The sequence below is a fragment of the Mustela lutreola genome, chromosome 6 (genome assembly GCF_030435805.1).
Source record: "Mustela lutreola isolate mMusLut2 chromosome 6, mMusLut2.pri, whole genome shotgun sequence".
Lineage (NCBI taxonomy): Eukaryota > Metazoa > Chordata > Mammalia > Carnivora > Mustelidae > Mustela > Mustela lutreola.
This window is the reverse complement of record NC_081295.1, coordinates 72,226,494-72,251,355: the sequence shown is the minus strand read 5'-3', so window position 1 is coordinate 72,251,355 and position 24,862 is coordinate 72,226,494. Positions and strand designations below refer to the sequence as shown.

The window sequence follows — 24,862 nt, the reverse complement described above, 5'->3', positions numbered from 1 at the left end:
TGAGAAGAAATGCTGGCTAAGGCCTTTATCCTATTTTAACAAAAGTCCCCTGACTGAACTGAAAACCTTACTTTTAATTTAACCTTTACGTTGGTCATAAGCATTGCAGTGGAGCAATGGAGATTTAAAAATTTTGTTCCACCTTGGTTGTCCTGCCCTCAGTCTATCAAGCAGTAGGTCAGTGCCCTGGCCTGACTTACAGAGGCCCGGAACGGCCTTCAGCCCCCTGGTAACTTCACAGCACCCCAGGGCCTTTGGGACGGGGCTGTGTCTAGCGTTGGGTCACCTGGGTACACAGTGCCCGCACACAGCTTTGCCAGGCCTTCTCAGGAGGTCCATCCACTTGGCTTCGGTCAAGTTCCCAGCTGTGCAGACTTCCCACAAATAATGTTTTCCATGTGTAGAGACTTTACGGATCACAAAGTGCTTTCCTATCAGTTACCTCCTTTAATTTAAAAAACAAGTTCAGCTAACAGATCAAGCTAAGGAATGATCCCTTCTCCGAGGGAAGGACGGCTATAGGAAGGGCTGTTTCACCGAGGACCCTTTAAGGGCCTGCGCCTCGACGGCTGCGGGACGAGGGCCTGGGAAAGAGGAGGGAAGGGGAGTGTCCTCTTTCTGCCCCCACCCTCCCGCGGCTGCAGAGCCAAAGCCGGGGGGGGGGGGGGGGGGGCTGTTTCCTCCTCTTAGCCCGCAGCTGCTGCTCACAAGCCCGGGCCGGGGGACTGGGCAGCAGCGGCTCCTCGGGCTCTCGAGACTTGGATCCGCTCAGGGCCACCGCAATGCCAGGAGCGGCCGGGGTCCTCCTGGTCCTGCTGCTCAGCGGGGGCCTCGGGGGCGGCCAGGCGCAGCGCCAGCAGCAGCAGCAGCAGCAGCAGCAGCAGCAGCAGCAGCAGCGCCAGCGGCAGTCCCAGGCACATCAGCAAAGAGGTACAGTCGAGGAACGGGCTCTAGGTTCCATCCTATGCGGGGCTCGGGGCCCCTCACTGGTCCCTTCTTCCAGCAGTCCCGGGGCAGGGACCGATTTCTGGCTCTGCTCTCGGGTAACTAGGGCGAGAGGCGCTGAGCCGGATGCCAGGACACTTTCAACTCCCTGAGTACATCGTGGTGGGTGTGTTGGGGGGATTGCCTACCTCCCCTCAAAGAACATGAAGCCCTTTTTCATTGTTCATTCGTTCTGAGAGAACTTGCTATCGCTTTTACATACTGCCAACTGATTTCCGAAATCTTCCAAAGTGGCAAACTTTTTAACCTCTTGAAAAATCAAAAGTTTTTCCAAATCCGATTCCATCCCTGCAGAGAAATGTTTCCCAAGCTGTGGCTCATCTTGGAACTTTATGGAGGGCAGCTGAGACTTTTTTTTTAAGGACTTTGTTTCTAACTATTTGAACAGAGTTTGTAAAGTAGTTAAGTAAGTGGGTTTTTTTCTTTCATGCCAGTGGGACCTCCTCATCTTTTTCCGACTCATCCTATCTCAGGTATCCTTTTTTTTTTTTTTTTTTTTTAATAGTGAAATTTCTCCTCTGACTTAAATACAGGCAAGACTTTTATGTCATGTTGACTTTAATTAAGACCACAGTGACCAGATACATACTTCAGGGGACTTTGGAAAATGGTTTTATGTAATGTAACTCAAATTACTCTCTTCAGAGTGCTGTAGTGTTTTTATGCATATAATTTCTGATGCTCTTGGGAGTCTTTGAAGAGTTATTTTATGATCATGAATTTTGAAAGAAGCACATGTACAGCGTTTTAAAACATAATTTATAATACATCATTTTAGCAAACATTTTTATGAGTCGGAAAACATGTATTAAAGTAAAAAATATTTAAGGTTTGGTTTCAAATATCAAAATATTTACCCTAAGAGTACAGAGTCTGGAGGTTAGCAGCTTTTGAAAGTTTTGATGAGACTGAATCTGTCAAAGTTTTGAAATACATGTATCCCTCTTTAGTAAACTGGAATAAAGTTATGTCTAACCATTTTGATAGTTTTTATATCTAACATTTCTAGCAGTACTATTTTATCTTGAAAGGAGTACAATCTTCTTGCTACAATAATAACTCCATAATTAAAATTCCTAGATTAAAAATGACCGTAAGTTCACTATATAACTTTTTTCTTCTATTTTTGCTTTTCCTTCTCTGTGAGGTAAAATGGGGTCAGTGTGGCTTAATTAATAGAATTTATGAGAGTGAGTTTGAGAATATCTCTGGCTGCTGATTTTTAAAAAATAACTGCTTTAAAATATTAGCCTTGCTTAGTTACATGATATCTTTTAACAATACGTATTTATTTAATACTGTTAAGCAGCTGGGAGCAAAGAAAAGCCAGGATCAACCCTTCTGTTCCCTTGGAGTGGAGCAGAAGCTGAAAGCATGCAGAAGACGGATCAAGTGGGTCACTGAGAAATTTCCTAGTGTGCTGCGCAGCCCTCTCGTTCTCTCTTCTTCCCCTACTCCATTTCTAACTCTACTCCTCTCTTTTCTCTTTCCCTCTTCTCATCTCTGTCTCTCAGTCTCTTTCTCTCTCTGTATTATATAAGATAAAATTAACTCTGATTTCTGTAGCTAAGGTCAATGCAGAAAGGGAAGTTTATACTGCCGTTCTGTTCAGAGATCACTTGAATGATATATACAATAAGGAATTCTGAGCAAAATAGTTACAACATAGAATCTACTATAGACTGCTATCTCCTGCATCCTAGAACCTATTAATCTATTATTATAGATCGTTTGTGATATATTTCAAGTTTGGCTCAGGGATAAATGGTTGAAAATTGCTAATATTAAAAGTACATATAAGATATGTTTTATAATACCTTAAATTTATATAGTTTCCTAATTTTAAAATGCCTTGAGCTTATTTCACCTTCAACTATTATTATTATTGGACAAATTTTAAACTGGAGGCTTGGAGTAGTTGTGACTTAAATTCATGAAGCTGATAATAACTTAATTTTTAACAGCTAAAGACACCTCTAGTGTTGTTTATATGCTAAAGTTCCCTTTTTTATGGTACCAAGATTTCTTTCATTTATTGTGGGGGCCATGTTTTCTTTTTAACGTGGTTCTGATAAAGCACACTCTAAGTGAAAATCACTGGATCTGAGTATGACTGACCAAGTTTTTGGCTATCACCAACTTTTCTCTTTTTGATTATACTAATGTTGACTTTCTTGGCCAAGCATTGATTGTTTAGAATGAGTTCTTTTTTCCCTTATAGTATGGTGCCATTTTATTAAGAATATTGACAGGGGCGCCTGGGTGGCTCAGTGTGATAAAGCCTCTGCCTTCAGCTCAGGTCATGGTCCCGGGTCCTGGGATGGAGCCCCACATCGAGCCTCGCATTGGGCTCTCTGCTCGGGGGGTAGCCTGCTTCCCTTCCTCTCTCTCTACCTGCCTCTCTGCCTACTTGTGATCTCTGTCTGTCAAATAAATAAATAAAATCTTAAAAAAAAAATATCGGCAGAAGCAATCATTCTTAAATGTTGTAATTGAGTTAGAAATTTAACCAGATTTTTTTTGTTTTTAATTTTTTCTTTAAAATCTTGTGTAGTTTCTCTAGCTCAATGAGTTGTACGAATAGCATTGATTCAGTAAAAATGATATTCTAAGGAAATTTTTTAACTAGGTATGATTGACAGAATAAAATGATGTAGTCAAAGTGGTTCTGTGTTTCAGCAAGGCAGTAGATAAAATCTTTTCCTGATATTCTTATGAATAATTTGTGGAAGTGGGAATCTAATGGTAGGTAAATTGCAGCTGATTGGAAGTTTCTGAAGAATATTGCCTAGTGGTTTAAGGTTAATTTGGAAAGATGTCTCTGGGAGTGTGATGGAGGTTTTGTTATGTTCATTTATCCCGGTGATAGCCTGATGGAAAACATAAAATCCAAGCTTATCAGAACTGCTGGTGGTCCAAAATTGATTCATGTGGCTAAACTGGTTAGTAACAGATTCAGGAATTTTGGAGGTCTATATAGCCTGGACCATGAACAGAACCTATGGAGAACTGGTTTTGTTAATTTGTATGCAGACATTAAATAACTTCATTTACCCTCTTCCGAAAATGTTTTGTTTCCATTATAAATACAGGGATGAGTACAAAAACAGGAGGAGAAAGGGCAGTCTGAATTACAGCAAGTTCAATATGAGCCTATAGTGTGACATGGTGACAGAAAAATGAACTCATAAAAAGACTCATAGAAACAGAGAGAGCTGTTGTTCTAGAACACATTGGAGTGCTTCATTGACAAACATAGGTCAATTCAGAGGAGGAAGAAGAGAGTAGTTAGAAGTCTGGAAAGATTTCCAGAGGAGGACTATCTCAACTGAAAACTATTCATTTGGAAAAAGACAGACTTAGGAAATCACAAGTGATATCCTGAAATTTGGGGATGGCTGTTTTGTGGAAGAGAGGATAAGATGTTCTTTCTAAATCCTGAACTCAGATCCACAGGAGCATATGACAAAGGGGAAGGTTTGAATTAAATAAAACGAGAAGAAACCTTCTCTTTCTTCTTGCCCCTCCCCGTTCTGAGCTGTTCAGAAATTGTGTGTTGGAGCACCTAACTTCTAGAAATGTCCATGTGTGATCACAGGTGCGACTGGTCAGGGATGAGTTAGGATAAAATGCCTTTACAGAGACATAGTTAAAACTCATTAAGTGGGGCGCCTGGGTGGCTCAGTGGATTAAGCCGCTGCCTTCGGCTCAGGTCATGATCTCAATGTCCTGGTTTCAAGCCCCGCATCAGGCTCTTTGCTCAGCGGGGAGCCTGCTTCTCTCTCTCTCTCTCTGCCTGACTCTCTGCCTACTTGTGATCTCTCTCTGTGTCAAATAAATAAATAAAATCTTAAAAAAAAAACAAAAACTCATCAAGTAAGTTTCCAGTACTTCCTTAAGCCCCCAATTCTAGTATTACAGTCTATTGTTTTTGGAGTGCATACTTGCATTTGAACTTCTGAATTCTTAAAGATGTCAAGAAAATATGAAATGTATATAAATGTGTTTTTAGATACCTTCTGGGATTTAAAATAAAAACATGTTTGAGATGATCCTCACTCATTTTTGGCAAGAACACTTAAAATTTTCATATGGAATTTTTACATCACATTAATTGCATGGTTCTGAAACATCCTATGCTATAAAATATGAGAATGCTTCATGAATTACCTGAGACTTATTAATTTTTTTTGTATCACTTTTGCTACATATGTAAGTTTTGTACATATGTTTGCTTAGTCACTACAGACTGGCCTAATAGTTTAGTAAAAATGGTTCATAACAGAAAAAATGTAGGGTTAAGAATAAGAACATACTCAACATTAACAATTATATTATAGATGTGGTAGAAGTTTTTTAAAAGATATAAATTTTATATTATATATTTTATCTCACATGTCAGTGTATCCAAATTGCTGATTGGTCTTATTCCTAAAAGTTTTCTATCCTAGGATTTCATGCAAAGTAATGAACCAAATCTCCATCAAGAATTGCTAGGAATTATGAAAAAAACTGCACATGCTTTGCCAATTTGTCCCTAATTCATTCTGAAATATGGGATAACAGTCTCCTATACTTTAGTAACCACAGTTTTACCAATAATAACCAAATAGTTTATAGCTCTTTGGGATATACGAACTATGACTCTGTAAAGAAAGCACGAGTCTATATATTTATGGCAGAGACTTAGTTAAATTGGAAGAAGAATTTCTGAACTAGTATGACTTAGAGTTTTTATACCATTCAATTATATTACAATAGTGATATCTCAAAAAAGTTTACTTTTTGGTAGATTTCACATATTTGTATTTTCTTAGTCCCCATTTATTTAAAGCAGATCATTGTCACTATTTTTCTGTTCATACATTTAATAAATTCTGATTATTAATTGACAAAGACTGTTGTGATAGACTTTTCAACTTGTACCTTGGAGACCAGATTATTGTTCCTCCTTTTAATCCAAACAGATTTAGCATTAAATGATTAAAAAAAAATTCACTGAAACTTTGAGCTTTCACATCTTTCATAATCTGCTTCAGAATTATGGGGCCTGAATTCTGGACTACCAGCAAAGTAGAATTGGCACAATAGGAACAGTTAACCTTGACCTAACCCATGCAGAGCAAGATGAGTGGGGTGGCTGGCTGTCTGAATTAGACAGTGCAAATGCATGCTTGATTTCAGTCAGCATAACTATTTAGTAGGATTCTACTGTGTGGGTGTAGTATGGCTGGAAGTTTCCAAGTAGGGTAATAATAATAATAATAATAACAACAAATAATAACTCCAAGTCACCTGTGTAGGTTGCAATAGGTTCTTTTTTCACAGCTGGAGATTAGGAAAAAGGTCGGGAAGAAACTTGTCACTGATCAGACAAATTGTTTAGGCTTCCAATGTACAACATTGGGGTTTAGGAGCATGAGTTTAAACTGGGTAAGTAGGTAGGAACTTAGGCAGAAGTCCAGTTGTGGGGATTGAGAAAACAAAGTAGAGGTTAGAGAAAGACAAAATCAGAGTGTCACATGGCTCTTGAGACTCATGCTGGGCTCCGTGTATACCAGTCAGACAGAAAGAGGATGGGTTCTTCACTGTACCAATTGCTAAGATGGAGTTCAGGAAGTTGTGCAGGAAGTTGGTGGGCATAGGACTATGTGTAATGGAATATGGTTAATGAATGACTGTGTTCAGTAAGTAAAACAGAAAAAAAAATCCCTGCTTTTCTGGAGTTTATATTCTAGTTGGGGTGGAGATAGAGACAAATATGAATATAGAGTGAATAAGTAATGTATGAATACCTATATTTTTAGAATGTAGTGAGTGATGCACAAACATATATACCAGGGTAAGAGGGGTTGGGGGTCTAGGAATAGAGAGAGATTGGTTGCTATTTTAAATAGAATGATAAGGGTTGACCTCCTTGAGAAGGTCACATGTGAGCAAACCCTTGAAGGTGAAGTGGGAGTGATCCATACAGACACCAGGTGAAAGAGCTGATGCCCTTAGTGCAGGGAGCAGGTTTATAAAGGTCTACAGGTGAGCGCAATGCAAAGGGTCAGGAAAACACTCGGGAGCTGGATCATTGTAAAGAATTTGCCTTTTAGTTGGAGGGAGATGGGTGGAATTGGAGAGTTTTGAGCAGAGTTAAATGAATGAATGAAATAATAGCTAATATTTCTTTTCCCAGAGGGGCTTTAATCCACTTCACTAGACCAATAATCCAAATGTAGTATCAATTGAGCTCCATTTCCTCCCCCATACATCTCATTCTTAGAGTATAGCTCAGTGACTCCATTCGAGAGTATTATACCTCAGCAGTCTATCACTGGGAAACACAAAGGTGTTTTGTAAATTTTTCTTTTTTCTTTTTTTCTTTTTGGCATCTCCATCCTATTATGATTAAAAGAATTTCAGTATCAGGTGCCTGCATGGCCTAGTCAGTTAAGTGTCTGACTCTTGGTTTTGGCTGCGGTCATGATCTTGGGGTGGTGAGATTGAGCCCCTCAATTCCCCCCATCAAGCCCTGCAGAGTCTGCTTGAGGTTCTGTTTGTCCCTCTTCCCCCACCTTATGCACATGTGTTCTCTCTCTCAAATATTAAAAAACAAACAAACAAACAAAACAACTAATTTTAGTACCTTAAAACAACTGAAGTAAAGGGAATTTCTACATATCCCTTAATTTGCCCAGTGTTCTTAGAAATATGCCATTTCTTTCTTTCCTTTCTTTTTTTTTTTTTTTTTTTTAAGATTTTATTTATTTATTTGAGAGAGAAAGAGAGCATGAGCAGGGGGTTGGGGCAGAGGGAGAGGGAGAAGCAGGCTCTCTACTGAGCTGGGAGCCCATTGTGGGACTTAATCCCAGAACCCTGGGATCATGACCAGAGCCAAAGGCAGACACTAAAATGACTAAGCCTCCCAGGTGTCCCTAAGTCATAGATTTCTTAGAGTAATTTTAACTAATGTGGATGTTAAAAACAAAAATATGTATATCTTGGAATTCTCTTTTATTATTTTTAGTATCAGAGCTAAAGTTTAGATATTATTTTTTTTAATTTCTTTTCAACTTAACAATTCATTGTTTTTTTTCCTTTTTTTAAAGTTTTTTTTTAAATTTTTTAATTTCTTTTTTTTTTTTAAAGATTTTATTTATTTATTTAACAGACAGAGATCAGAAGCAGGCAGAGAGGCAGGCAGAGAGAGAGAAGGGGGAAGCAGGCTCCCTGCTGAGCAGAGAGCCCGATGTGGGGCTCCATCCCAGGACCCTGAGATCATGACCTGAGCCGAAGGCAGAGGCTTTAACCCACTGAGCCACCCAGGCGCCCCTAAATTTTTTAATTTCTTTTCAGCGTAACAGTATTCATTGTTTTTGCACAACATCCAGTGCTCCATGCAATCTGCGCCCTCCCTAATACCCACCACCCGGCTCACCCAACCTCCCAAACCCTGCCCCTTCAAAACCCATAGGTTGTTTTTCAGAGTCCACAGTCTCTCATGGTTCATCTCCCCTTCAATTTCCCTCAACTCCCTTCTTCTCTCCATCTCCCTATGTCCTCCATGTTATTTGTTATGCTCCACAAATAAGTGAAACCATATGATAATTGACTCTCTGTGCTTGACTTATTTCACTCAGCATAATCTCTTCCAGTCCCGTCCATGTTGATACAAAAGTTGGGTATTCATCCTTTCTGTTGGAGGCATAATACTCCATAGTGTATATGGACCACATCTTCCTTATCCATTCGTCCATTGAAGGGCATCTTGATTCTTTCCACAGTTTGGCAACCGTGGCCATTGCTGCTATAAACATTGGGGTATGACCCAATGATGTACTGTTCTAATGACTTCTTTTATAAAATGAACTTTGAAATGTTACCTATTTTTACAATCAGAAACTTATTCTATGTTCTGTTTCAATTTTTATAACTTATTTAAGGACTGCTGTAAGTCTTGCAGTAACCTTTGGAGTAAAGTAATACAGTTTTGGCCTGACTACATTCTTTTAGTTAGAACAAGAGTTAGGTGGAGAAAATTGCATAGCTTCTCTCTCTCTTTTCTTCCCTCTCTTCCTCCCTTCCTCTTTTAATATCCTGCTTATGAATAAAATGAGGTTTTCAAAGAGATAATTCTAACAAATACAACTTTTAAGAAGATATGGAAGACAAAATTTCACTTAAATCTTACCAAAAGCCAGATAATCACAATCTCATTATAGCTTTGAGGCATAACCTAAATTTACATGGTGAGTTAATGCTAGACATTTGCTTGTCACAGATATATGATATGGGTAATAAAACAGTGTTTTTTCTGGTCATCTTGAATGTGGATTTTAACATGGAAATCTGATGCTATTTGGTTTTTATTCAGACAAGTGACTTTTAGAAAAAGATCATATAGTGTGTTAGAGGTTATTATTCATAGCACTGGCTTTCTGTGACAGTCATAATCTAGTTCAAATAGCAAGTTAATCTATGCAAATAAAGAATGACTGAGACCTGAGGAACTATTTAGTGCCTGGCACTTAGGAAAAGCACTTTGCATAACGTTAACAAAGGCTTTCTATGTAAGGTCCTCTTAGTTGACCAACAAGCTGTGCTTCTCTGCAAGTTTCTTTTATACAACAGCATCTTGAGCACCAGATGCTTTAGACTGTTTAATAGTATCTAGCTCGTTGTGGGCATTAACACATGGATTTACCTAGTAGAGTTGTCTAGTAGGTTAATATAATTATCTTCATTTTATAGAAGGAAAATAGATGCCTTGCAACTTGTCAAGGAAAAACAGAAAGTCCAGTGCAAGCTTTCGAATTAGAAATTAGGATGGGGTGCCCGGCTCGCTTAGTTGGAAGTGTACAACCCTTGATCTCGGGTTGTGGGCTTGAGCCCTAGGTTGGGTGCAGAGATTACTTAAATATATTTAAAAAACAAGAAAGTAGATAAGTTTCTGCTCCCAATTTTTTGGATCCTACATCGTCAACTCTTTTAGACTTTTAAATGCTTTCTTATCTTTTATAAAACACCTTGAAATAATCATACCTCCATTTCTGAGTTCAGTTAGTCTAATTAGAAAACAGAGTCACTGGGTATTGTGAAAGAACAAGAAAAGTGTTGTCTTTAATGGTCTTTTTCATTTAAATACACACAAAACTAGGGCGCCTGGGTGGCTCAGTGGGTTAAGCCGCTGCCTTCGGCTCAGGTCATGATCTCAGGGTCCTGGGATCGAGTCCCGCATCGGGCTCTCTGCTCAGCAGGGAGTCTGCTTCCTCCTCTCTCTGCCTGCCTCTCTGCTTACTTGTGATTTCTCTCTGTCAAATAAATAAATAAAATCTTTAAAAAAAAAAAAATAAAAAAAATAAATACACACAAAACTACGCAGAAACACACCCATAATGCTTACAATTTTGCATAAATGTAAAAATATTTGTCAAATTTTAGTTTTAAATTCTTAGAATTTTGATTATTGGACACTGGACTATAAGAAAGTATTAACTGATTATGGCTTTCCTGAAGTCACCTTATATACATAATTCAGTGAGCTAGAAACATAATGATATTTATTATAAAATGAATCCTTTAAAAAAGGTCTATATATATGTGTGTATGTGTATATTTATATTTCAGTGAATGAAATGAACATGAACCAAACATGTATACCTGATTCAGAGAAGAATTAATATCAAAATTCCTTTTGAAAGAAAGTAGAGCACTGGCATTTCTGTAAAAAAATCTAAAGAGTTCAATCTGAAATTGAACTTCTCTGTTAGAAAATTTTGCAAACTTCCTACAATGTAGGTGTATGTGTGGCAACAATGAGTGTATATGTATGTATCATTTACAGTTTAGAACTCACAGTACCTAGTTAATGTATTTAGTATATTTATATTAGTATATTTAATATACAAAGACATTTAGCCATTTGATTTGTTTTCTTAAATCAGATTTTCAGTTTCATAAAAAATCTTGGATAAAGGAATCTAAGAATTAAATTTGCAGAGAAGTCTAGTTGCCTTTAATAAAAGATTATGAACTACAGAATAAATTATAAATGGGATCATTATATTTTTTTAGTCCAGTAGCTGTACCATTGAAACTCTAAGGTGTACTACATTTTAAGTTGCTTGCAACATATAAAGTTCTATTCTAAAGGGGAAATAAGGTTAGTAGAGTTTGCCACATCGAATATATTTTTTCTAAAGCCTGTATAGCTACCTCAATTTTCTGGCTTATTGCCTGCTATGCCTTTTTCAATTACCGAATAAAGCTGAGAGTATGAAACAGAACATGAAGTAGAACAATTGTCATTTCAGGGAGCTACTTTATCTCATTGGTTTGTTGTGAGGAGTATATAAAACAATGAATATAAAACATGGAGCATCTATTAGGGCCTAAAAAAGGTGAGTTTTCAAGATGCTTCAAGAAAACTGAACTAAGTTTAAAAACTGTCTTGGTGTCAAGAAATTCTGTCTTAAAGCAGCACTTTTCCTCCAACACTGTGTTATACCAAACTCAGCTGAGGCTGTGTATGAAGGAATTTGCTTAAATACTGGAAAACACAAATGTATGAATTCAGTTTTATTTGGAATTTCTGTTGTAATGTTTTGCCAGTCTGAACTTTATAGCTTAGCATGCAGAAACTACCTATCAAGATATACCTCTTTATAACTTTAATTGTCATATGCATTCCTCTGCTTTGGAGAGAACTTTGAATAGTAGAAAAAGTGTCTTTGGGAGATGGCAAGAATGGGATTCATAGTCATGTTACTCCTCTTTTATTGAGATCAAAACCCCAAATCAATGGAGCTTAAATTTCCAGTTAAAGTAGAATTAAATTAGATAATACATGTAAAAATAGTTGGCAGCTAATCAGTAAATATTAGGTCTTCTTTTTCTTTATTGCTTGATCATAAAGCTCAAAAGTGATGTTTGCAGTACATATGAGAGCAGTTTTGCTTAAGAGGGGTGAAACATTCTAGAATCTTCCTTGAGTAGACCCTAAAAGACTATAGATAGCAAGCTATGTCATTGAAGAGAGATGGAAGAATTCTACCAAGGTCACACAACAAATCAGTAACAGAGATAGGAAGAAACACAAGGTCCTATATTTAGCTAATAGTTATGTTGGTAGCTCAATGTGAGAAGTGATTTAGACATGTAACAGGATAGAAATCTTAGCAATACTTTGTGGCTATTTATATTTTAAATATGATATAATTAACATTTTTTCCTAGGAATCGCTCATTTTTGGACATGCATTTATTAGGGTTTGGTAAACTATTTTTTAGAGAAGGGTTTTAATGTGTAATAGGTAAGAAAATTGTATGGTCCATAGTAAGTGCTGTATAAAGATTATTTATTATTTTCAGCGGATGAAATACGTGTCATCACTGACATCTGCCTGAGTAGAGAGGGTAATTCAGTATCTTTGACACACAATGAAAGTTAATGTCGGATGGTCTTCAATGGAAAGTATAATTGAGTTATAGAAAATCTCTCAAAATAGACCCTCTTTATTTGGACTCTTTCTGTTCACTAAGGTAAAAAAAAAAAATAGTCTTGGAACACATTATTTAATACCAATCTAGATTGGGAAAAGTTTTAGTGTGTCTTCTTGCACATTAAATCTAATGGTGAAATTCTAAGAAACCAAAGCCCAAACCAAAAACTACTTCAGGAAATCGCATAACCGCAACAGATCTCTAGGGAGACCTGCTTTTATAAACTTGGTAATGTCAGATTATGAAAAAGCTTTAGACAAAAACATTTCTTATAGGCCCTTTGGCTCTTCAAAAAATTTCAATCATGCTTAACATGTAATACAACCATCCGGCTTTTCAATTTAGCACATTAGAAAAATCACTAGATTTCCAACTAGAACTCTAGGATACAAGTTTTGCCATTAGCTCTTCAGAAAGATATCACCTTAAAGAGCAGATAAGTCTTCTGACTATTCTGAAGTTCAATTCTCCATCCAAAAAAATATGTTTAACGTTCAATTATATCTCCTGGAGATGTTATAAGAGTTAATTAAAATATACAATATGAATAACATTATTAATAATTCTGTTCATTATTAGAGTAAATTATAGGTTTGGCCGAAGACACTGATGGTTTGTGAAGTTCTGCTTCACCTCCTTCCTTGGATTTTTTTTTTCCCCCTTCCTAGTGGCTCTTAACTGTATTTAGTTCTTCTGTATTGAGAATCATGACACATTTTCCTCCTTTCTTTTTTTTTTTTTTGTTATATACCTCCCAGTAACAGAAAAAGTTAATTCATATGGAAGGGAAATATTTTAAAATGCATATCCTATCTTTATTGATTTTGCACATAAATATACTTTATATGCAGACAATATTACATTTAAAAATTCACCCGAGCACCTGGGTAGCTCAGTCAGTTAAGCATCTGCCTTCAGCTCAAGTCATGATCCGGCATCCTGGAATGGAGGCTGCCCTGCCCCTCCCTCTTCTCCCTCTGCCCCTCCCCATGCTCATAATTTCTCTCTCGCATGCACTTTCTCAAATAAATAAATAAAATCTTAAAAAAATTCAAAATTCATTTTCATTCTTGTAAAAGATATTTTTTGTCAGTTTCAAAAACTGATTTTATTCAAGGGTTCCTGATTCGATGCTACCTAAGATAAGCTAAGAAAGTGATGCTGTCCTACAGTTCATTATCCATTTAGGGTTTGAAAGCTTTAGCTATAATTTTGGACAAAACATTGCTCTTTGAGGCCATTTTCCATATACTAGGAGATCCATGATTTTTTTTAATTAACCCATGACTATGTTTGGACTATTCCAAATATAATTCCATGAATTAAGTTAAATTTGGTTCAAGTATATAATGAATCTAGCCTGTTTATGATTTTCATTTATGTACTAAGTGAAAAACCACTCATATTCAGACAAACTTCATGAACAATTGCTATTGCAGAAAGCTAGGAGGGCATTTAACCAGTTAGTTTCTCTTTTATGATTTTAAGCTCTTTAATAATTAGAAATTAATAATGTTAAGTTACACACTGATAGGACTGTTTGTCTTTTATTTTTAGCTATTGCTTTATCTCCAGTGTCCAGTCTGGCATATGGTGGGCATTTAATTAAATAATTGTAAAATGAATGAAGAAGCCACTCTTTGGTTAGACCCAAAGGGTGCCTTTTTAAAAAATTTCACATGTACTGTTTTTCTTAATGCTTTTATATCTTAGTATTTTTATAAGTTATACATTTCCATAAATACTGAAACACAGTGGCACAGATAACAGGGTATTGTTGCCAATGACACTTAAGTGACAAATATAATATTTTAGAAGCATTTTAGAATGCTTTATCTTGCTTTTAAGATGTACTTTTCCCCCTAAGGGTATTTCAGGAAGAGCTGAGCAATTTTTGAGCTTTGGATGAGGAATGAATATTTCTAGCTTAGGAGTTTTCTGATGTGAGAACCTTTTGAACAAGACTTATAATAGAGAAGATTAAGATATAAGTTCTACTTCAACAAATGGTATTTGGAAAAACTGGTCAGCTATATACAAAAGAATGAAATTGGATGACTTTCTTAATACCCTACACAGAAATAAGCTCAGAGTGGATTAAAGATCTAAATGTGAGACCTGAAACCATAAAAATCCTAGAAGAGAACACAGGCAGTAATTTCTTCAAGATTGACTATAGTAACATTTTTCTAGATTTGAGTCCTGAGGCAAGGAAAATGAAAGCAAAAATAAACTATTGGGAGTTCATCAAAATCAAAAGCTTCTGTGCAGTGAAGGAAACAATCAAGGATACTAAAAGGGAACCTACTGAATGAGAGGAGATATTTGCAAATGATTTATCCGATAAAGGGTTAGTATTCAAAATATATAAAGAACTTACACAACTCAATGTCCCCAAACCAAATAATCCCATTTGAGAATGGGCAGATGACATGAACAGACGTTTCTCCAAAGAAGACATACAGATGGTCAGCAGACACATGAGAAGGTGTTCAACATCACTTATCAGGAAATGCAAATCAAAACTATGATGAGATATTCCCTTATACCTACCAGAATGGCTAAAATAAAAAAACACAAGAAACAAAAAGCACTGGAGAGGATGAGGAGAAAAAGGAACCCTCTTGTGCTATTGGTAGGAATGCAAACTCATACAGCCACTAAGCAAAAACAGTATGGAGGTTCCTCAGAAAGTTAAAAATAGAACTACCCTATGCTCTTGTAATTGCATTGCTGGGTATTTACCACTAAAATACAAAACCACTAATGTAAAGGGTACATGTACCCTATGGACATGCATGAGAAAGAAAAAGAGGCAAACCAAGAAGCACTCTTAGCTATAGAGAATAAACTGGTGGTTACCAGAAAGGAGGTGGGAGGGGCATAGGTGAAATAGGTGATGGGGATTAAGGAGTGCACTTGTGATGAGCACTGGGCAATGTATGAAATTGTTAAAACTCTATATAACACACCTGAAACTAATATAACACTGTATGTTAACCATATTGGAATTAAAATAATACCTTAATAAAATAAAAAAAAATTGTTTCCCAAAAATGATGTAAGTTCTAGGGATAGACTAGAGAACACTCACACAGGGAGGCTTGGTTAACATGTTTCCATTTTTCTTTGTCTCCTTTTAGCAAACACTGCAATCCTTTATATTTTAGGGGGAAAAAAAGCTTTTGAAAAACTATTCACTAGGCCTCCACAATATGTCAAATAATGTATGTGCTGTGCCCTTAAATGTGATTTCTTTCTTGGAGTTATTAAAAGTCAAAATGATGACATACTTAATAAAAGATATTTGTAGTCCAAGAAAATTGTCAGCCCGTATTCTTATTTTAGGAATGGAACTCTAAGGCCAGGTGGAGCTGATTTTGTTTCTTAGAACCTTATCCTTATTGTGTAGGACAGAGATTGACATGTAGAGTGATCACAGTAAGAATCAATGATGTATAGAAAGGATGAATACCCATCTTTTGTATCAACATGGACAGACTGGAGGAGATTATGCCGAGTGAAATAAGTCCAGCAGAGAAAGTCAATTATCATATGGTTTCACTTACTTGTGGAGCATAAAGAATAACATGGAGGACATTGGGAGAAGGAAAGGAAAAGTGAATTGGGGGAGATAGGGGAGAGGAAGCATGAGAGACTGTGGATTCTGAGAAACAAACTGAGGATTTTGGAAGGGAGGGGAGTGGGGGCATGGGTGAGCCTAGTGGTGGGTTTTGGAACACTGGGTATGGTGCATAAACAATGAATCTTGGAACACTGAAAAAAGTAAAATAAAGAATCAATGATGGAATAATAGAAGAGCTAACTTTCAGGAGGGAACACATACTGATGGGTATTGGGAAAAAATGGAGATAGTTAAGATATGATGCTATCAAAAGTAGACAGTTAAAATTTTTACTCAAGATAGAATTTACTTTGGGAGGGAGACAAACCATAAGTGACTCTTAATCTCACAAAATAAGCTGAGGGTTGCTGGGGGGGGGAAGGGAGGTTGGGGGAAAGGGGGTAGGGTTATGGACATTGGGGAGGGTATGTGCTATGGTGAGTGCTGTGAAGTGTGTAAACCTGGTGATTCATATACCTGTACCCTGGGGGATAAAAATATATGTTTATAAAAAATAAAAAATTATTTAAAAAATCAATTAAAAATCAATTAAAAAAAGATAGAATTTACTAAGACATGGAAGAAAGGTGTAAGATCATGGAATGCTAAAATATAATGTTCCAATTAAATGGTTAAATGTAAGTGATGCTTCCAGAAGTTTACCTCCTATCATTTTAAATAGATTATAAAAAGTAATATTCAAGGCTTCCCACCTGTTTCTTTTATAACTCCTCCGTATTTTCCAAGCTCGTTGCTTGGAAAGAATTATCTCTACTTTTTCTAGATTAGTCCATCTTTTGTGAGAAAGATAATTATCTCCCACTGTGCCTTTACTAAGTTGTTTGAGCTATCAAGAAAACTTCCTTTTTCCTTAGCACATCTTAGGTTTCGATGTCCTATCTCTTCTTTTTCTACTTTTAAAATGGAGTTAACATTGGGGCGCCTAGGTGGCTCAGTGGGTTAAAGCCTCTGCCTTCGGCTCAGGTCATGATCCCAGGGTTCTGGGATTGAGCTCTGCTCCACAGAGAGCCTGCTTCCTCCTCTCTCTTCCTGCCTGCCTCTCTGCCTACTTGTGATCTGTCAAATAAATAAATAAAATCTTAAAAAAAAAAAATGGAGTTAACAGTTCATTTCGTCTAGGTCCTCACTGGTGAATTTACGGTGTCTGATCATTTCTGTTGTTAAAACCTCCCAGATCATTATGTATAGTATAAAAAGTTATGTCATTTACTTGATTTGTCATTTTTCTTATGTGTTTATGTGCTGATAGGATGGGACAGGTGGAATTTGTGTTGAAATCGTATGTTTTCTTCTTTTTTAACACCAATTGCGGCACCTTGGGATTGAATTCTGTGTGAACTCACTAGGCCACAGCAACATTTTTCAACTGGGAATTTACTTAAAAATCCTAGGAATGTGGCATACTCTTTAATTTTTATTCTCTTGGTATGTGTTCTTCATGGATAAAGAGATGGTAAAATGATTGAAAAGATAACAGGAATCAATTAATAAAGAAGCTCTGCAGTCAACTGTAGAATTATTGTCATATTAACAAGTTTCTTTCAAATTAAATATTCCCCCTAACCTAGGAATTAATATTAAACAATTTTTGTGTTCAGAGCTCAGCTAATACAACTTTCAGATAGAGCAGATCCTATAAAGCAAATGTATTTAAGTAACTACATAATACAGTCATGATTTCCATGGAGAGAGAAAATCAAATCCTATCTGATGGTCTTAATTGCAGCCTCCTTTCCACCATGCCATTATCATACGTTTTACATTTGTGTAGCACTTGGTGTCTAGGATGTTTTATCATCACTTCTATGTCTCTACACAAAGCTTTTGAGTATCATGTTGTATAAATGAGTATACTGCCATGGTTGGAGGGAAGGGGAATCAATACTTAAAATGATAAATTAAAAAAAGAGAGAGAATCCCACATTTTCTAAATCCCAGACTTGCATTTCAATTCTATATACATTTTTGTTCTAATATGAAATGTAACAAATTTTTTTAAAGGGAGAAAACTAATATGAAAATTGTAGCATTATGATATTTATGGATGGTAGGGGTATGATTTTTGAAAATAGAATCTGTGAATAATCCATGACCTGTTTTTTTTTATTATTTAGTCCAGAAATGATGTTTTCTCATGTTCTCCAGAGGAAAACCTGAATTATTTTATCTATGTACTTAAGATATTACTCACTCCTTCCTCTACTTAATTGACGTGTTTAATTCATTTTTATATTCCATTTATAAATATGACCAGACACAAATTAGGACATGCATATTGTATTGTTTTATATTAACACACACATATTTTCTATCTTTCACAGTGGCTTCGTGTATGGTTTCATATATTAGGGAATTATAAATTGAATTTATGATAATTTGCTTAGTAAAATATTGATGTTAAAATCTAATGTTACTTTGAATATTGCTTTAAGGGCTATGGGAGACTTACAGTGAAATCATCATTTCACCAAGATTTCTTTCTAATAAGTCATTCACCATTACTGGAATTGTATTTTGTGCATTATATTCCATTGACGTAATTTTAAACTTCCATTCTTCTTCACTATAAATGGAATTTCATTATATCTGACTCCACAATAAGTGGGTTACAGTATCGTTGACATTTAGTAGAATTACAGATCTTAGTGTCTTTTTATACTCTGCATTAAAATGTATTATGTGCTCCTTCAATTCAATTTCAAAGAGAGTACTATTGATTTACATAGTTGTTGTATAGAAGACTTCTGTGAAACTCCATCGCTTGATTTCATTGTAGGCTTTTTTTAATTCTAAAATTATTTGAAAATATTTTTTAGTGTGTTTGCAACTATTGGATAAAAATGAGATAAAACTTAAGAGATTATAAATATGCTTGTGTGAGTTTTCTCTATTCTCTTTAGCAGTAAGTCTTTATGAAACCTTTGTGGATCTTAAGCTGTAGCTTTCTTTTGCAACTTCCTTTTATTTTATACTTTATTATGAAAGCCCTTGTAGAAAATTAAGCATTATACGCAGTGCTTAGAATGCCTTTCTCTTTAAAGAGTGAAATGAAAATATTTCTTTTGTCTCAAGCTCAGGGGCAGAAACCTAGTGGGAATAAGCTTTTTTATCTGGAAACTTGTTTGGGACATTTGATGGAGGGGGCTACTGTGGAGGCTGGGGAAGGAGGGGTGCTGAAGGAGGTAACAAAGACAAGGGACTTCAGTTCTAGGAGGGCACACACTGGGATTGCCTCATCTCTCCCTAGATCTCAGAAGTAGGCATCCAGCTGCAGGTAACCCCTTTTTTGGCTCAGAGGGGCCCTTAAAGGACCAGACCCAAAGGGGGAAAAATTGCCCTAGAAGAGTCAGAAATTTTAGTTCTAGAAGCATGTCAAGGGTCTGAGACCCAGGAATGAGTAATGCCTGGGCCACATCCACTCTGTCTACTTTGGTAAGAGGAACATTCAAAATTCATCCAGGTCCAGATCCCCCAGTAGGTCTGCACTTGGACCTTACCACTCCTTCCCCTTTCTCCTCTTCCTGCTCTTTTCTGTTCTGGGAGAAAAGGGTCACAGAGTTAGTAATGACCTCAAGATACAGCTTTGTATTTCATCATTATGCCACCCACAGCTTTAATTTTTCAGCTTGGTTTGGGGGCATCCTGTTTGTAACTTACAGTAACAGACTTGGAATAGAAATGCCCTTGACAACAATCTTAATGAGCATTTTTAATTCCACAATAAAGTAATTCAGAGAATTGTTTTCCTTTGTATCTATCTCCCAAGATAAGAGTATCTGGAGGCCAAATTTCCTGCTGAGTTCTTCGGCATTATTGCTGGGTCAGAAACGAGGCATTTTAACATGAAACATGTTGTTCTGCATCTGGAAGCCAGAATATAATAAGCATTGTTAATTTAGTTAAAAGACAGCTGTTTAAGATTAGCCTTCTTGTATATGTGTGGGAGTTAAACAGAATAAGGTCTCTTTCTCAATATGTATGTTTTTCTTTCACTTATATGCAAATTTTAATTGATGAAGGAATTAAGGAACCAAATGAAATAATAAAGAATTTTATAATTTTTGTTGGAAATTAGTTGACCAGTATGCTTCTGAATGGCAATATAAGTTCCAGCTACTAGATAATTTTGAAAATCTTCTATGCTATATGACTTGTATTCTGGGTCATAATTTCCAATAGTATAAACTACTAAGCCAGATAAAGCAACTCTATTTCCAAGATCTACCTTCATGGTAACTATTATTTAAAACCCTGGCCTCATTGATGCCTTTCAGTGAAAGCACTGTTGTGTTTCAAAATATGTATTTTGATCATTGTCTAGGTTCTGCACAGTTCTGTAGATGCATGTAATGAGATTTCTTTGGGAAATATGGTTTGTATTTGAGTTTAAACCTCTTATTTTATTTAGCTTTCATAAGCTTTAATCATTTTTCTGATTTTTTTCATTGATTTTTTTCATCGAAGTAGTACTAATTTTGTGTCAGGCATTTTATTCGCTTTGTTTCCACAATTCCTGAGATCTCTGAAGACTGGTATTATTGCAGGTATGAGTCTATAGTTGAGGAAATCAGGCCTGTCTGATCGTAAGGTATTTACATAATGACATAAAGTTATCATGTCTTTTTTTTAAACAACTGTTTTGAGACATAATTTACATACAGTAGAATTCCCATGGAAGTATAGGGATCAATAAGTGTGTCAAATGTATATGCCCATGTGACTAGCATTCTGATCAAGAAATAGAACATCTCTGCTTTCTCAGAAAGGCCCCACTTGCTCTTTGGAATCTCCTCCTACCCCCACAACCCCTTATCTGATTAGTTTCATCTGTTCTAGAAATTCCTCTGTATGAATCATCAACTATGTACTTTTTTGTGTCTGCTTTTTTTCTCTCAGCCTAATGTCTGAAAAAATCATCCATGTTTTTGTTCAAATTTTTGTTCTTTTTAATTGCCAAGAGTTTCCAATGTATGAATGGATCTCAATTTTTAATTTAGATGTTGATGACATTCAAACAGTTATCAGTTTTTAGATATTATGCATGAATTTGCTATATGCAAGTTATGTACATTTCTTTCTATGAACATATGTTTTTATTTCTCATTTTATCTAGGAGCAGAATTCCTGAGTTGCATGGTAAATATACATTTAATTTTATAAGGAATGGGAAAATATTTTTCCAGAGATGTTGTATCACTTTACTTTCTCAAAACAAAGTCATGATTTTGATCTAGTGAGAACAAACCAAGTGTAAATATTGGGCAAGCTAATTTGGGTTGAAGAATGATACTATAATTGATCATTTTTCTTTCTACTCCTTTCTCTTTTAGAGAACTACAAAAAATAAGAATTGAAGAGCTTTTCTATATGGGAAGATTTTATTCTTTAAGAGGGTTTATGGCAGATTTGAGATTTTTTCTTTTCTTTTCTTTTTTTTATGATTTTGTTTATTTATTTGACAGAGCAAGTAGGGGGAGCAGCAGAGGAAGAGGGAGAAGCAGGCTCCCTGCTAAGCTGGAAGTCTGATTCAGGGCTCAATCGCAGGACTCTAGGATCATGACCTGAGTGGAAGGCAGAAAATTAACTAACTGAGCCACCCACTTGCCCCCAGATTTAAGATTTCTATAAAAATTCTACATAGACATAGGAGACAACAGATACACTTTGTTCACCTTTTAAAGCAGGATTAGTTACTTGTTAATTATTTTACAGTATTATGGTCATGGGTAAAGCAATAATAATAATGTGAAAAGAAAAATCCCAATTTATTCATTAGAAAAGAATGTGTTGAACATGTCCTATGAGTAAGAAAAGGTTTTCTATACTGTACATACAGAGATGAGCACAACATAATTTTTTTCCCCTGTAAGAATTGTGTAAGTAGGAAAAAAAAAAGAATTTTCTATACTGTACATACAGAGATGAGCACAACATAATTTTTTTCCCCTGTAAGAATTGTGTAAGTAGGAAAAAAAAAAAGAATTGTGTAAGTAGAAAAGTAAATGTTTGTATACAGGGAGATTAATAAAGGCAGTATATAGATGGTGAGACAATCTCACAGAAGTGGTAAGTTGAGCTGAGCCTAACAGAGGAGCAGAATATTTTTTAATCACATTATTTTATTTTTTATTAAAATATAATTGACATACAATACGTTAGTTTCAGGTGTACAAAGTAGTGATTTAAAAATTTTCTAAATTATGCAGAGCTCACCAGGAAAAGTGTAGTTACCGTCTATCATCATACATAGTTATTACAGCATTGCCAACTATATTCTCTATGCTGTATTTTACTCTCCATTACTTAGTTATTTTATGCCTGTAAGTTTGTGCCTCTTAACCCCGTTCACCTATGTTGCCCATCTTGCTTTCTCCTCCCTCTTGCAACCACCAATTTGTTCTCTGTATTTATGAGTCTATTTCTATGTTTTTGTTTGCTTATTTACTCATTTATTTGTTTTTTACATGCCACAAGTAGATGAAATCATATGTTATTTGTCTTTGACTTACTTCACTTAGCAGAACACCCTCTAGGTCCATCTACATTGTTGAGATTGTATTCTAGTTTATGGCTGAGTGATATTTCATTGTATATATACCATGTGTATATTTTCTTTATCATTCATCTATTAATGGACACTTAAGTTGCTTTTTCTGGGCAAATACCCATCAGTGAAATTACTGAACTGTGGTTGGTTTTTTTTTTAAATTTTTTTGAAGAACTACAGTTCTGTTATCTGCAGTGGCTACTCCAGTTTACATTACCACCAACAGTACACCAGGGTTCCCTTTTCCTTGCATCCATACCAACACTTTTTATTTTTTGTCTCTTTGATACTAGCTTTTTTGACTAGTGTGAGGCAGTATCTCATTGTGGTTTTGATTTGCACTTCCCTGATGATTAGTGATGCTGAGCATCTTTTCATGTGTCAGTGGGCCATTGCTGTGTATTCTTTGGAAAAATGCATATTAAGATTATTTTCCCATTTTTCATAGATTTATTTATTTATTTTGGTGTTGAATTATGTAAGTTATGTATTTTGGATATTAACTCTGTATGGAATATATAATTTGCAAATATCTTCTTTCATTTAGTCAGTTGCCTTTTGATACTGTTGATGGTTTTGTGTAAAAGCTTTTCATGTTGATGGAGTCCCAATAGATTATTTTGCTTTTGTTTCCCTTGCCTGAAGAGACTTAGCTAGAAAAAAAAATGATGCTAAGACCAATGTCCAAGTGATTATTTTTCTTTTAGGATATTTGTGGTTTAATTTTTAATCCATTTAAGTTTATTTTTGTGTATGGTGTAAGAAACTTGTCCAGTTCCATTCTATTGCATATAGTTGTCCAATTTTCCAAGCACTATTTATTGAAGAGACTGTCTTTTCCTCATTATATATCCCTGACTCCTTTGTCATAGATTAATTGGCCATATAAGCATGAATTTAGTTCTGAGCTCTCTATTGTGTTCTATTGATATGTGTGTCTGTTTGGATCCAGTACCATACCATTTTGATAACTTAGCTTTGTTGTATACTTAAAATCTTGGATTGTATTACCTTCAGCTTTCTCAAGATGCTTTCTTTCTCTGAGATTCTTTTTCAAGATTGCTTTGGCTATTTGGGGTCTTTGTGGTTTATATACATTTTTGGATTATATTTTCTATTTTTGTGAAAAGTACTGTTGTTATTTTAATAGAGATTTCTTGACTCTGAAGATTGCTTTGGGTATTATGGACATTCTAATGATATTAAATCATCTAATCCATGAGCATTGGTGTATGTTTTCATTTGTGTCATCTTCAATTTCTTTCATCAATTTCTTGAAGTTTTCAGTGCATAGGTCTTTTACTTTGGTTAAATTTTATTCTTTTTGATGAGATTATAAATGAGATTCTTTTTAAAATTTATTTTTGTTACTTCATTTTTAATGTATAGAAATGCAACAGATTTCTTCAAATTAATTTTGTATCCTGAAACTTTACCAAATTGATTTATTCTAATAGTTTTTTGGTGGAGTTGCTAGGGTTTTCTATATATAGGTTTCTCTCTATATATAACATTCTACATATGTTATGTCATCTGTAAATAGTGTTAGTTTTACTATTTTTTAAAATCACTTTGGATGTCTTCTATTTCTTTTCTTGTCTGGTTGCTGTAACTAGGACTTTGAGTACTATGTTGAATGAAAGTGGCAAGAAAAGACCACTTTTTTCTTTCTTTTTTTAAGATTTTATTTATTTATTTGATAGACAGAGATTACAAGTAGTCAGAGAGGCAGGCAGAGACAGAGGAGGAAGTAGGCTCCCTACTGAGCGGAGAGCCCCATGCGATGTGGGACTCAATCCCAGGACCCTAAGACCATGACCTGAGCTGAAGGCAGAGGCTTTAACCCACTGAGCCACCCTTAAACCACTTATTTCTGATCTTGTTTCTTATCATATAGGAAAAACTTTCAGCTTTTCACCATTAAGTAAGATGGTAGCTGGGTTTGTCATATGTGGCCTTTATTATGTTCAGGTATGTTTCCTCTAAACTCACTTTGTTGAGAGGAGAGAATAATTTGTCTGGGCAGATATGGAAAAGAACAATTCAAGAGAGGAAGGCATGGGCCATGGGAATGGCTGATTAGAGAAGCAGGAAAGTTTTAACAGGGTTGATGAACTGAGAGAACAGAGATTAAGTTTAGGCTTACTATTAGTGAACAAAGAGGTTAGTTTCTGA

The 24,862-nt window shown here is 35.7% G+C and overlaps 1 protein-coding gene across 3 annotated transcripts in view; it reads left to right on the top strand.

The window, feature by feature from the left end:
• Positions 1-672: 672 nt before the first annotated feature.
• The window catches only part of LAMA2 (laminin subunit alpha 2), a 645,363-nt gene continuing 621,173 nt past the window's right edge, over positions 673-24,862 (top strand). For all 3 annotated transcript variants that reach the window (XM_059177585.1, XM_059177583.1, XM_059177584.1), the window contains exon 1: positions 673-930. In XM_059177585.1, coding sequence (XP_059033568.1) covers positions 783-930 — 148 coding nt within the window. In that variant the 5' untranslated portion in view covers positions 673-782. The remainder of the gene's footprint in view (positions 931-24,862) is intronic.